Here is a 13,696-nt window from a genome sequence, read left to right on the forward strand (position 1 = left end):
GCTCCCTGCTGAGCAGGAAGCCCAATGTGGGACTGGACCCCAGGACCGTGGGACCATGACCTGAGCCGAAGGCAGACCCTTAACTGACTGAGCCACCCAAGCGCCCCTATAATGGTCAAGTCTTAAACCACGCCTTCAACAGTGATGAAGGGTAGAGGTTTTCATACTGGCTAACCCCCGAGGCCTCTTGATCCTGGAGGTATTTAGAGACTGAAATTATGATAGATCAAATTTCTTGCCAAGTAGTTGGGATGAAGGGTGGCTGTTTCAGAGGCTATATTTGGTTTGGATGGTGAATTTACTATTTCCTGCTAGAATGAAATGCATTCTTCCGTAACAATGAGAACCTGCTAGCCGAGATACTCTGACACCTGACAAATAAGAAGAGAGTCTGCAGAGCAGGAGTGAGAGTGAGCAATGGAGCAGGTTTTTCTCTAGAGCCTGCCAGAGAAGAAGTTTGGGGAAAAACAACTTGAAAGCAGTGAAAGATCAGAAACCCCAGGAAGCTCCCTTCCCTACAGGGACAGAAGACCTTTTCTGGGAACAGAAGCTAAAAGGGCAGTTTGGAATCATGAACAAGGCTCCATTATATCTAAACCCATAATGTTCAAAACAACAAAACCCCACCAGCCAGTACAAGGCAGAACACACAAGGCTCAGGATGGGGGGACCCAGAGGGGTGACGTTCCTGAGGCTGTTTTCCTGAGGTCTCAACTTCTCTCTGTGTTCACTCAGAGGCAGGTCTGCTGGGCAAGCCCGACCCCCCTTCTCGGTCCCTTCAGTGTTGACACCTTCCCTCCAGCTCTTTGCCCCCTATCCCTTTACGCCACCAAGACAGGGAGAGGACCTGAAATCAGCTACCCTATTTACTGACTAGTGGATTACACCGAATCCTTCCCCCACCAGCCAGCCATCTGTGTTGTCAAATATACTCATCCTTAAATGCAGCAAATATTTGACAACACACGGCTAGACACACTGTGCTAGATGCTGTGGAGAGCAAGAAAACAAATCTGATGTCCCAGGTTTAGGCTTTAATAGGCTTCTATAGTGGGAGTTCATCGGGTGCCTACCCAGCACCCACTGCTCCTGACGCTGCTTTGGAAAACCACGACAGCCACAGCAACAGCCATGTGGTCCTAATGGGACAAGCTGACCTTCGGCTCCAGAGTAGTCCGTGGCTCTTGCCACATCAGATGGGCAGGCCTAAGCCACTCAGTGTGTGGTTCCCTCCCCCCTCATGGCCCATTGTGATTAGTTCAGGATGTTTGGGTCAGAGTAAAGCTCAGACTTAATGTTTAATTTATTCTTTTGATATGAGCAAGGAAATCTATAACTTCAATAGCTACCTTCGTCCATGGGGGAGGGCAATCTTGGAAGAAAGCTGAACCCTGGAGAGGTCAGCTCAGAGTAAAGGGTCACAGTGCCCTGATAAAACCACACTTGAACTTTGTCCTATCACTGGGTTGTTTTCAGTTATGTGAGCTAGTAATTCCCTGTATCATTTTGAGGCAAACTTTCTTACCACAGAAAGAATCTAACTGACATAAGATTGATATAAGTAAGATAGGGAATGAGAAATGCCATTAAAAATAATACTGTGGAATTCAGAGAAAGGAAAGAATACTTGAAACAAGGGGATTAATAAAGGCTCTATGAAGGTGATGTGAGCTGAGCTTTATTTATCCCTAATGGTTGGTGTCTTATATCTATCCAGGGCTAGCATTTTTCATGTGCTAGCTCATTTAGTCCTCAAAACAACCCTACAATGTGGCTGCTTTTTTACAAAAGGAGACTCTTTGTCCTTTCTTCCAGAATAAAGTACCTCAATTCCCAGATGAACACATGCCCCCCACCACAAAAAGAATTTCCTAGTTTCTCTTGCAGTATGACTGCAAGACTAAATTCTGGCCAAGGAGACTAAGCAGAACTATGTGGACTTCCAAGAAGTTTCCTTAAAGCTAGGGACAAGCCTTTCCTTTCCGTTGGCTGGAATGTGAAGATTGTGGCAAGAGGCCAAGCAGCCATCCTGGATGGTGAAGAAGCCACACACTGAGGACTGCAGACAGCAAAGAAAAAGAGCCTAGGTTCCTGATCATGCTGAGAAATCTCGGTGCCCGTCCTGATCTGCCCACCTTGATTCCTTCCTTTTTTCCCCCCCGAGAGAGCGAGAGCACACGCCCAAGAGCATGGAGGGGCAGACGGAGGGAAAGAATCTTAAGCAGGCTCCATGCCCAGCATGGAGCCCAACATGGGGCTCAATCCCACGACCCTGATATTATGACCTGAGTGGAAATCAAGAGTTGGGATGCTTAACTGACTGGGCCATCCAGGCACCCCTACCTTGATTCCTTTTGAGAGAAAACTTCCACCTTGAACAAGCCAGAAAGAACATTTGGCGTTTTCCCTCACACACAGCTGAATGGAAGTCAGGATGATCCACTAGTTTTACCTCCATGCGGACATGAGGGGAACCGCTTACCCATACTTACTGCCAGCGTGAGCCAGGATCAAACATGCTTCTGATGTCTCAGGTCCAGGTTCCAATCCCCACCTAAGGGCCTTGAGAAACACGCAGGGGTTTGTACAAAAAGTAGTTCACAGAAGGCCTGGCTTTCCTTAAACCACTCAGGATTTTCTGTGGTGGTCAGAACTGCTCATTTAAGAGAGAGAACGGGTCTCTCCTTTCACTTCATTCCTGAGTTTGCAGTCTCCCCCCAATTCCCACATTCCCCCTTTGGAATCCGGAACCAACTCTGCTTCCCCTGAGGTTACTGGGAAGTGATCCGGCTCTGTGCTTTACAAGGTAAAAATGTACTCCGAGCAATCCAACTACCTCTCCCCATGTCTAGGAAAGTTGTGCAGGTCAGAAGATAGCAACTGCTTAGGCTGACACTGGGCATTAATCTGAGCTCTGATGCAGTGAATCAGGCAGAGAAGTGAGAGGTCGGGGAAGGCGGCAGGGCAGGGCAGGGCCTCTGAAATCCTCCTCCATTCCTCTGCAGCAAAGTTCTGAGATCCTTTTTGCTTTAGATATGATGAACAATGTGGTTCATAATACGGTATGGTCCAAAGGGTACTCCTTTAGAAGATTAAGAGGCGTGTGAGACCACAGTGCATGTGTATGACGTACAGTGCAGAGCGCCCCACTGTAGAGCAAGTCCTCGCGACGCTTACGGAACTGAACACTCGGTGCTTACCGAGGAAGACGCTTCAGGACAACTTACGAAAACTGCCTAATACAAACCCAACTGACAAATTAAAACAAGAACCATGAATTCAGACTCTCTGAGACTAGGCCTATTTCCAGGGATGCTTAGGGGGTTGAGTTCTGTGCATGAAAATGTTCTAAACACCAAGTTAGTTCAGTGAATGTGCTCTGGAATCCCGCACGCATGGGATCCCTGCATGCCGGGGGGGGGGGGGGACTCAGCTCCGTCAGCTGATAAGCAAGGAAACCATCCTTCAGGGATTCTTCAGGGCATCCTGGGGTCTGAGGTTAAGAACTCAGACTCTCCCTGCTTTGGTGTATGCACACACACATATGCCTGAGGGCATTAGACAAGTTTATACAGACCCAAGAGTCTAGAACTGCACAGTCCAAATATGGATGGCCACTAGTGACATGTGGCTACTGAGCACTTGAAATGGGCTGGTCCAAACTGAGACAGGCTCTAAGTGTAAAATACACTTCATATTGTATAAGGACTTTATATAAAAAAATATAAAATACCTCAATTATCTTTTATGTTGTATATGTGAAATGATACTATTTTGGGTATACTGGGTGAAAAGATGTCACTAAAATAAATTTCGCCTATTTGTTTTTACTTTTATTATTTAGCTATGAGAAAATTTTTAAAATTACTTATATAGCTCAAATTGTATTCCTATATTTCTAGAAATACTGGATAATGCTGGACTAGAAATCTCAATTTAGACAAAATACCACATCTCCTTTGGAAGCAAAATGTCGCATTAGATCATGGCAAACTCCAACCAAGAAAGTCCTCACCTCCCCGCTTCCAGCATATTTATTATGCATAGTATTCATTTCACTGCCGATTTCCCAGATGACTCTGGGTCAGGGAAAGCTTCCACTCTCATGCCAGTTTCCCCTGAGCCTGACCTCCCTCCACCCAACTCCCAAAGCTCCCAACTCTTGTGGCCCATGTCCCAAACTTCTGGCATACCCAACATTCTGTTTCTGGCATCTTCTTCTTCCTTCTGCTCCCGCTACACACTCACCCTTGGGGCATCCTTTCTCTCGTGACTCACGTATGTGACCTCACATCAACTCAGATATCTGATTCAGACACAACTCTCCTTTTCAGCCCCTACATCTATCAGGGTAAATGTCAGCACAGTCTGCTTTTAGTCCAATTGTAAAAGAAGAATCTGTGTACTTTTAAAGAATACAAGAAAGAACTCACTACAGTTCAAATTCACAACTGCCTGCCAAATTCCTGGCAAATGGTGGGTGTGCACAGGAAGAAAGGTCAAGACCACACAAAGTGTAGTCTGTTTATTTACAAAAGCTGTTAAAATATAAATTGAGTACTCTGAGTTTTATCTCTTTTTATTTTCTGCGTCCTCTCTTTGAAGAGGGTAATAAATAATGAAATGTCCCAAAGAAGGGCATATGAAAAGATGAAAAGGCCCAAAATAACACAGAATCAGGCAAATTCACTCATAAAGAACGAACGGAGGTTGGGGAAGCCAGGGTGGCTCCACTGCTTAAGCCTCTGTCTTCAGCTCAGGTCATGACCTTGGGATGGAGCACCCCATCAGGTTCCTTACTCAGCGAGGAGTCTGCTTCTCCCTCTCCCTCTGCCTGCTGCTCCCCTGCTTATGCTCTGTCTGACAAATAAAATCTTAAAAAAAAAAAAAAAAAAAAAAAGAACAAGAGTGGTTCTTAATCTGGGACACAGGGATGCAGGTCTGAATCCCTGAAAGTGTGGGCCAGGTTCTGAGGGTGTGAGCATATGTCTGTCTGTGAGGAAAGAGTGTGCAGCCTTCGTCAGATTTCAAAGGATCTGTGACCCAATAAGCACTACTGCTACAGGATTTAAAAATTAAACTCGATGAAATTATAAGGTAAAGAAAGTCGTCTATTTACAGGATAAATATCTTCAGACACCAATGACCACATGCCTGTAGTTATTACGCCCATCACAATGCACGTCTGTTAACTTTGTATATCTTCACAGTGTGATCTTCACCACAACTTGCAAAGTGTAACCATTCGGCGCCTTCTGCTTCATTCTGTTCAGTTTTTCCATTATAATTCTTCCAGCATAATTTTTTGATAGCAAGTGTATGACTTTGGCTAAAACAAAGAGAGAGAAATCATGAAAGGAACGTATGCTAGGACTATGAAATATTTTACCAATGTATTAATTTAATTACCTTGCCCTTGCTATTAATGTTTTTTTTCCCTTGCTCAGCTATATTTTATTTTTTATTATATTTTTTAATTTTTAATTTTTTTATTTTTTATAAACATATAATATATTTTTATCCCCAGGGGTACAGGTCTGTGAATCGCCAGGTTTACACACTTCACAGCACTCACCAAAGCACTATTAATGTTTTTAATATGAATTGAAGTCAAAACCTGAAAATCAAAAGGTTCAGGTTTTACAGAAAGCAGAAGCAGTCCTATAAATGCAGAGAACAAAATTATGGCTGCCAGAGCAGAGCACGGGGAAGGGTTAGGCAGAGTGGATGAGACGGAGATTCAGGCTTCTAGTTACGGAACAATTAAGTCACAGGAATGAAAGGCGCAGCATGAGGAATACATCAATGACACTGTAACAGTGACATTAACAGGGACAGATGGCAGCTACACCTGGGTGAACATAGCATAACATGTAAACTTGTAAAATCACTAAGAGGTACACCTAAAACCAATGTAATACTATATATCAACCATATTCAAATAAAAATAAAATTGTAAAAATTAAAAAGTACAGGTTTTTAAAATACCATCACTAATACTTCAGCAATTTTATTCTGAAGTTGAAAACATTTTACTCTATTTAATTAAAACTGTCAGACTAAATCTTACCTACTGACAAAAGACACCACCAAAAAGAGCAAGAAACAACGAATCCCTGTCAATTTTTTTAATGATCAGAGGAATTCATGAAATGGCTATTAAAATCAGTCTTTCAGATAACATTACTAAATGTGTTTCTTTTTAAGGAATTCAGACTTGCAACACATTCAAAATTATTTTACTCTTTTGACATCCCTGTGACACACATGGACTCTTACATTTTTACTGCTGGGTAAGAAAAGATAAAGAAATATTTAATAAATTGCCCAATGAAACAATCTTGGTCTCCAGTGTGACCTCTTAACTGCATGACCTTGGGCAAGATGCTCTTATTAATGCTCCTTCAACCCCATGACAGGGCTATAATGCTACCAAACATAGATTATTAATCCCTAAAAAATAAAATAAAACCTAAAAATTTAACCTGCAATCAGACCTCCGAACTAAAGACAAATAAAGTTAAAAATTTAAGCAGGTTTGAAGGCAGCAAGCCCTAAAAACAATACCAGAGCACACAAATTATACTTCCAGATGCTGAGGGCCTACATGTCACCAGACGCACTCTCAGGATGAAAGGGAGGAAAGAAATAAAACCTTGAGGTGATGAAACACATTTTAAAAATCAGCATACCAGAACCTATGCAACCACATGACTGTGGGCCCTTGCGAGTGGTCCCTCTGGAGGTTACACACACTTCGACAATGCTACTGTAATCAGTGTTTCCTGAAATTCTTCCCAAGGCAATGCTCCCACACTTGTCCGGCTGTGACTTGAGCACTTATCTCAATGACAGTGCATCTTTCATGAGTCTGGCTCTGATTATTAAAGGCAGTCCAGAGTCATCAGGAGAGGAGCTTTATAAATGAAACCAATACCAAACTTTAAAAAAAATGATGAAGTGAGTAAAATTATAACAGGTATTTAATTGGTTTTCTTGTACCACCAGTAAGCTGGCTCTAAACACGATTCCTCAACAAAAGTCTGAAAAATATTTTAAATGACACCGACATGACTAGAATTTCATTTATTATTGATAATATTAAAGATCTCTCATTTCTGGGCTCCTGGGTGGCTCAGTGGGTTGAGCGTCTGCCTTCAGCTCAGGTCATGATCTCAGGGTCCTGGGATCGAGTCCCACATCAGGCTCTCTGCTCAATAGGGAGCCTGCTTCCCTTTCTCTTTCTGCCTGCCCCTCTGCCTACTTGTGATCTCTCCCTGTCAAATAAAGAAGAAGAAGGAAAAAAAAACTTGACAAGCCATAAGAGACTCTTAATCTCACAAAAGAAACTGAGGGTTGCTGGGGGCAGGGCAAGATAAAAGGAAGATGAAATGAAGGGAGGGGAGCTCAGGAAGAGAGAAAATTTCAAATGCCTAGAATATGGAATTTTCAGTGGAGTACCTCCCTCTTCAGTAAGCAACAGTATGAACTATTTCAATTGCTAAACCCACCATCAGAGGTGGGAGAGAAGCCAAAAAGGCAGCAGGAAAAGGAGGAGTTTCAACCAATACATTATGAGCACAAACATGCTTTGGCAGTAAGGAGACAGACTCCCCTGGTTGAAATATCTTATAAAAGACATGTGGTCACAGGTCTCTCTCCACCAAATGAAATGATACTGTCATTTGGAATTATATTTGACATTCTATTTTGAATAGTGCAGATATATGAAGGTTGAAGAATCCAAAAAACAAAAAAAAATCTGAAAGAATGAGGTTAGTGATTTTTTGATAATTTAGCCATTTTTGATAGAGAGATTACAAGTAGACAGAGAGGCAGACAGAGAGAGGAAGGGAAGCAGGCTCCCCGCTGAGCAGAGAGCCCAACATGGGGCTCGATCCCAGGACCCTGGGATCATGACCCGAGCCGAAGGCAGAGGCTTTAACCCTCTGAGCCACCCAGGCGCCCCGATAATTTAGCCATTTTTAAAGAATAGTTTGGGTTAAAAATTAGATTAAAAAAAGATCCTGCAATCTAAGGCGGGGGTGTGTGTGGTTTGTAAACATCAGGTGTTCTAAGCCAGCTGAGGAAGTAAGAGCCCAGGGCCGGGGCATAAGGCTCAGGGAGCAATTACTGTGCGTCAAAGCAGGCATGTGACTTTGAGGGGCACTGGGCATTTTGCTCCACCATTTGAGCTGAAGTGTTCAAACACAAGATGAGGCTACCAAAACACAATCTATAATGTTTAAAAAAATCACCCACATTTTTAATCCAATTTTATTACAAATCTACAGTAGTCACTTTCTAGATGACATGAAAATCACTTTCATCTCAAATGTGTTGTCTATAAAGATATTATGCAAACAAGCAATATGTTCAAGCAAATTTTAAAAACCAAGTGCAATATAGTAACAAACATCAATCTCAAGAGACTACCATAGTACTACTTAGTGGTAAGCACCACGAATAGAGATTTGTGTCCCTCTCCATGTAAATGTGGCATAAATTTGCCACTAAAGACAAATACTGTATGATCTTACATACAGAATCTTCAAAAAATAAAACCAAAAACTCATAGGAAAAGAGATCAGATTTATGGTGACCAGATGCAAAGGATAAGAGGAGAGGGAATCCCAGGAAGGTGGTCAAAGGTATAAATTCCCAATTACAAGACAAGTAATACTAGGCACGTAATATACAACATGATGACCTCCATGGACCCTGCTTTGATGTATATGGACTTGTTAAGGGAAGAGATCCTAAGAGTTCTCATTACGAGGAGAGACTTCTTTCCTTTATTAGTTTTTTCTCTCCCTTTTTATTGTATCTATATGAATAAATGGATGTAAATTAAATGTGGTAATGTTTCATAATGTATGTAAATTCTGCTATTTGCCATAAACTTACACGTCACCTGTATGGATTACTTCTCAATAAAATTAGAAAAAAACTGCCACTATAAACCTTGATGCTTTGGGTGCCTGGGTGGCTCAGTCGGTTCAGTAGCCAACTCTTGATTTTGGCTCAGGTCATCTCAGAGTCCTGGAATCCAGCCATATCTGACTCCCCTGCTCAGCAGGCAGACCCCTCACTCTCCCTCTGCGACGCCCGCCCCCCCGCCTCACACACTCTTTCTCAAATAAATAAATCTTTTGAGGGGTGCCTGGGTGGCTCAGTGGGTTAAAGCCTCTACCTTTGGCTCAGGTCATGATCCCAGGGTTCTGGGATGGAGCTCCACATGGGGCTCTCTGCTCAGCAGGGAGCCTGCTTCCCCCTCTCTCTCTGCCTGCCTCTCTGCCTACTTGTGATCTCTCTCTCTCTCTCTCTCTCCTCTCTCTCTCTCTGTCAAATAAATAAATAAATCTTTTAAATAAATAAATAAATCTTTTGAAAAAAAGACTTATAAAAGATCAACTTATTTTATAAAAATTAATTAAAACTCAATGTTTTGTAACAAATACATTTGTAATTTGTGTAATTTTAACAAAATCTAATCTGATGGAAGTAAAAATAATAAGAAAATACCTTTGACTTGTTTCTACACAGTGGGTCCAGTCATTTATTTCTGGAACTTGATCAGTCTTTTTCCAGGTATATAGACAAACCTTTCCACACTCTAATCCTACTGCAACAACATACCTATTTTTAAGGGAGGAGGGGAAGACAGTGATTAATTAGCATCAATTTCTGTTATCTCTGTCATTGCTCTATCAGAGTTCTTTACCATGTTCCCAACTGTCAGCAGTTTATAAAGAAGTGCCAGCCCAGGAGAGAGTGCACTGCTCCTACTGCGCCCTCAGGGAGCCACCTCTCCGTCGGGGGTGCACAGTTTGCCCTCTGTCCTCTGCTGGCACACCCACAAGCCAGTGTTTCCCTGGCTGGCTGCAGGGGCCCTCATTCTACTGCAGACACTTGTCACGGCGAAAGCACCACGGTTCTAAATTTGGTGAAATAAGAACCTGTTAGCCACACTCCCAATCCCCATTTTCCCACTCTGAATATCATCGTGTTCTATCAACTTAACAATTCCTATAAGAAATGTAAGCATTATGAAAAAAACAGCAATTCAGAAGCTATGAAAATATAAGAGGACTACATATGAAGAAATCAAGTGTGAACAAAACTGTAAAACAAAGCCCCACTTGGAGACTGACCGTTGGGAAAGGTTAAGCAGCGGGCAGACACTGACGGCTGTCACTGCTCCGCCCACATCCAGGACAGAGGAGCAGGGGCCGATGCTGTGCTCCACGGAGTCATCACTGGAGTCGCACTCGCCCCACACAACCACCTGACAGACAGATCAAACTGTAAAGCTTTCTCTTTGCAAGGCTTACAGCAATGCATCAGAGTATCGACAGTACAGATAATGCAAAATATTCACTCTAGCATTTAAATGAATGCCTCATTTACATTTGCAGCTGATATTCCAGGATTTCAGAGTACTGCAAGCATCACAGAGAAGCCACGGGGTAGCAGACACAAGTCTGTGAGACCTCAATTACCTAAACGTACTGGTCTAAACAGGGACTGCCCCTGTCCAGAGACCAGGGATTGTCCAGCACACTCTTTTATACTCAGGAAACCAGTTCTGACCTAGGGAGAGTCTATCGGTCACATCCTCATTAAGAGGCTCGTGCACATGTCCAAGACATTACTACACACGCATGGGGACCAGTCCAGCCCTGACTTTTCCTCTATACCACAGCTGCTCAGGGAAACGACTCAGCAGGCAGGAGGGCCTAATTGTGACGATACCCTGCGTGAGAAATGACACTTCCCTAGAAGGTTTAGGCGTTAGCTGACAGGCAGTCAGGGCCAGGATCCCTGACAACACGGAATCAGGACAGCTAAGATAAAATAGCACTGACATTCTGCTCTGCAGACTTTGCAGACATGACTTCTGTAAAACATCCTAAAATAAGACAATTAACCACAAAAGCATCTGTCAATGTCATGGAGAAGGGACAGTTAAGACCTAAGCCCCCAGATGTCAGTTAAAAAAAAGGACCATCAGCATGTGGACATTAACGTAATAGGTAGACAGATACATGACCATGACCTGATCAGCATGACTCAGCACACCCTGTTTAAACAAGTTCTGCAAAAGACCTTATAAAACCCCCTAAACTTGGAAACTGCCAGGGCAACCCACTAGGGTCCCCCTCCCCTCTGGGAGCTTTGTACTCTTGCTCAATAAACTTTGCTTCGCTGTCCATCACTTCTTCGAAGCAATGTGACCAAAAACCGCAGGCACTAAGGGGACATAAAATCCTAAAACAGAAGCTCATGTCTCCAAGGGATGTGACTAGTCACAAAGAAATAGAGTGAAGTGCAGCGGACAACACTTGCAAAATCCAGGTCAAAGCAAGATGCCCAGTAGGAGGCTCTGACCAAGTAATCAGAAGTGTACTTCTGAGAATGTGTGCTGGGTGACGCTCCGTCCGGTTCAGGCCTGACACATCCCTGGGAGCCCTGGTGGCAGCACGTGCGACCGCGTAGAGGGCAGAAACAGTTCTGCTCCCTCGGCAGCCAGCACAGCACAGCACAGCAAGATGGCACCCGGGGAGAAGCAGGCCAGTGAATGGACGCAAGTGACAGTCTAAAAGAAACAGGTTAGAGGCTGACACTTCAGTGTTTCACTGAGTGACATGTCCACACCAGCACTCTGCTTTGGTAATTTGTACCATGACAACTGGAGAGGGCAGGGAGAGGAAAGGAAACATTCAACTGCCTCCCCACCTCTGGTCTGCAGGCACTGCAGAAAAAGGAAAAGAGTATTTTAAGGAGTGTGAGGACAGCAGATACCAGAGGCCGGGGGAGGGCAGCAGTCAAGAACCTGTTCCTCTCTGAATTGTTTTGATTTTTTTAAAGCTTAGGAAACAAACACACACTCACACACACACCCATATACACTGCTTCCTCCACTGAAAGAAAAGGCAATAATCCTCTATTATAGAGGAATATTTTAATTCATGGAAGTATGAAAAAGAAAAGCCAACTGTTTTCCTCCTGATGCCCCTCCACCCCCTCCTGCTCTTCTACATTGTTAGTCTTCAACCATTTCATTCACTACTTCTCCCTCACTGGGGCCCTTTGATGAACACCATGTGTCTGAAAGGTTTTCTTTTCATATTTGTTATTTCAGAGAAATGTATTTATAGCTTTTAACAAGGAAAGCCTTTTTATGCATGCAATTGAAAAATGGAAGAAATACATATTTTTAATTTTATCAGAAAGTCAGGATAATATGTTTTGTATCCAAATATACCTGTATTATTATTTTACATTTGAAAAGTACTAAGTTAAAAAAAATTACCTTTTTGTCCCGACTCCCAGTGAAGAAATACTTGCTATCGGGACTCCAATCACAAGACCAAATAATTCTACTGTGCACAGCAGTTACCTTGTTGGTGAAGGCGAAGAGGCTGAAAACTGGGTCTGAAAGAAACACCATACACACTGCTCACAAGGCAGACAGAGCTGGTTTCATCTAGTAGAAATCTATGCTTACGTGTCATTCACATCACCCCCTGTAGCAATCAATTTACACATAGGGACGTTTACAACAGACCTGGCTGCTGGCCCTCAGCATAAGGCTCCAGGCATACATGTACTCTTCCAGGAGGCAATGCTTTTATGTTACTAGTCACTCTCCAGTGACTGGTGACAAACATCTTCCAGGCACTTAACTAAAATTTCAACTGTATAAGAAGCCTGAGCAATTTAACTTTTCTCTGCAAGTAGCCAGATTTACACATAAGGAAAAAAGATTACCGTACTCTTACGTAATGGGAAAAAAAACTCAAATAAACAAAAACCTTAAAAAACCTTTGCCCTTGTAACATTTAAATGTCAGGTAACTTCTAGTCCTCATATGGACTACACCTAAAAAATAGAGTTAAAAATAAAAAATAAAATTATAAAAAAATAAAATTACCTCAAAAATAAAATTAAAAAATAAAATTCTAAGTAATTTTTACTTTATTAATCTGTAATCCATAAAGATACAAGAGACTAATGGATGTATCATTAGTGTCACATTAACTTTTTAAAAAGTAAAGGCTGCATGTTAGGAAATCACTCGTTGCAAAAGAAATTAGTTTACTCTAACATGTACTGTTTAATGTATGTCTGTCTCTAAAATACAAGAAACTAAGAGACTAGGAATATCACAAGATCAAATTGCATGCAAGTTTACCAATGGAAAATTAAAACACAATTAAACAACACAAAGATATTTTAAACCTCTCTAGATTTTACCCAAAGAAATCGGGGGAATTGAAACAGGCCATGTTCCAACAACACAAAGGTTTCCATCCCCTTTTTGTTTTTAATTTATGCCAGGCTCAGAGGAAAATGCAAGGTGGGTGTTAATATCCTGCCCAGGGGTCATGGTATTCACAGACAGATACCTAAAATGTCCTTCCTAACTACCAAAGTGACGGGGTAAGCAGGAAAAAGGTAAAGATAATGGTCCTTCTAATAATTTTCATAATTTAATTGTATCTTCATTATTCCTGTCCCATAAAATCTTAGCTCAGAATATGGCACCCATTCAGTCTTACATTGCCATTCTCTTTTATCAATCCACAAAAATCTATGTTTTTTAGATTTTTATGTTGCTGTTAATGGAGATGTCTGAATACATGTCATCCTGACTATATAATCACAAGGAAGTCAACTCAAAGATCACTGC

General features: G+C 42.3%; 1 protein-coding gene across 1 annotated transcript in view; it reads right to left on the bottom strand.

Moving 5' to 3' along the window:
* Nucleotides 1-4,018: 4,018 nt before the first annotated feature.
* The window catches only part of ELP2 (elongator acetyltransferase complex subunit 2), a 43,706-nt gene continuing 34,028 nt past the window's right edge, over nucleotides 4,019-13,696 (bottom strand). The window contains exons 19-22 of the mRNA XM_044243145.1: nucleotides 12,317-12,438; nucleotides 10,155-10,288; nucleotides 9,526-9,639; nucleotides 4,019-5,329 (exon numbers count right to left, since the gene is read on the bottom strand). Of these exons, the coding sequence (XP_044099080.1) occupies nucleotides 5,173-5,329; nucleotides 9,526-9,639; nucleotides 10,155-10,288; nucleotides 12,317-12,438 (527 nt within the window). The 3' untranslated portion in view covers nucleotides 4,019-5,172. The remainder of the gene's footprint in view (nucleotides 5,330-9,525; nucleotides 9,640-10,154; nucleotides 10,289-12,316; nucleotides 12,439-13,696) is intronic.

The sequence above is a fragment of the Neovison vison genome, chromosome 3, assembly GCF_020171115.1.
Source record: "Neovison vison isolate M4711 chromosome 3, ASM_NN_V1, whole genome shotgun sequence".
Classification (NCBI taxonomy): domain Eukaryota; kingdom Metazoa; phylum Chordata; class Mammalia; order Carnivora; family Mustelidae; genus Neogale; species Neogale vison.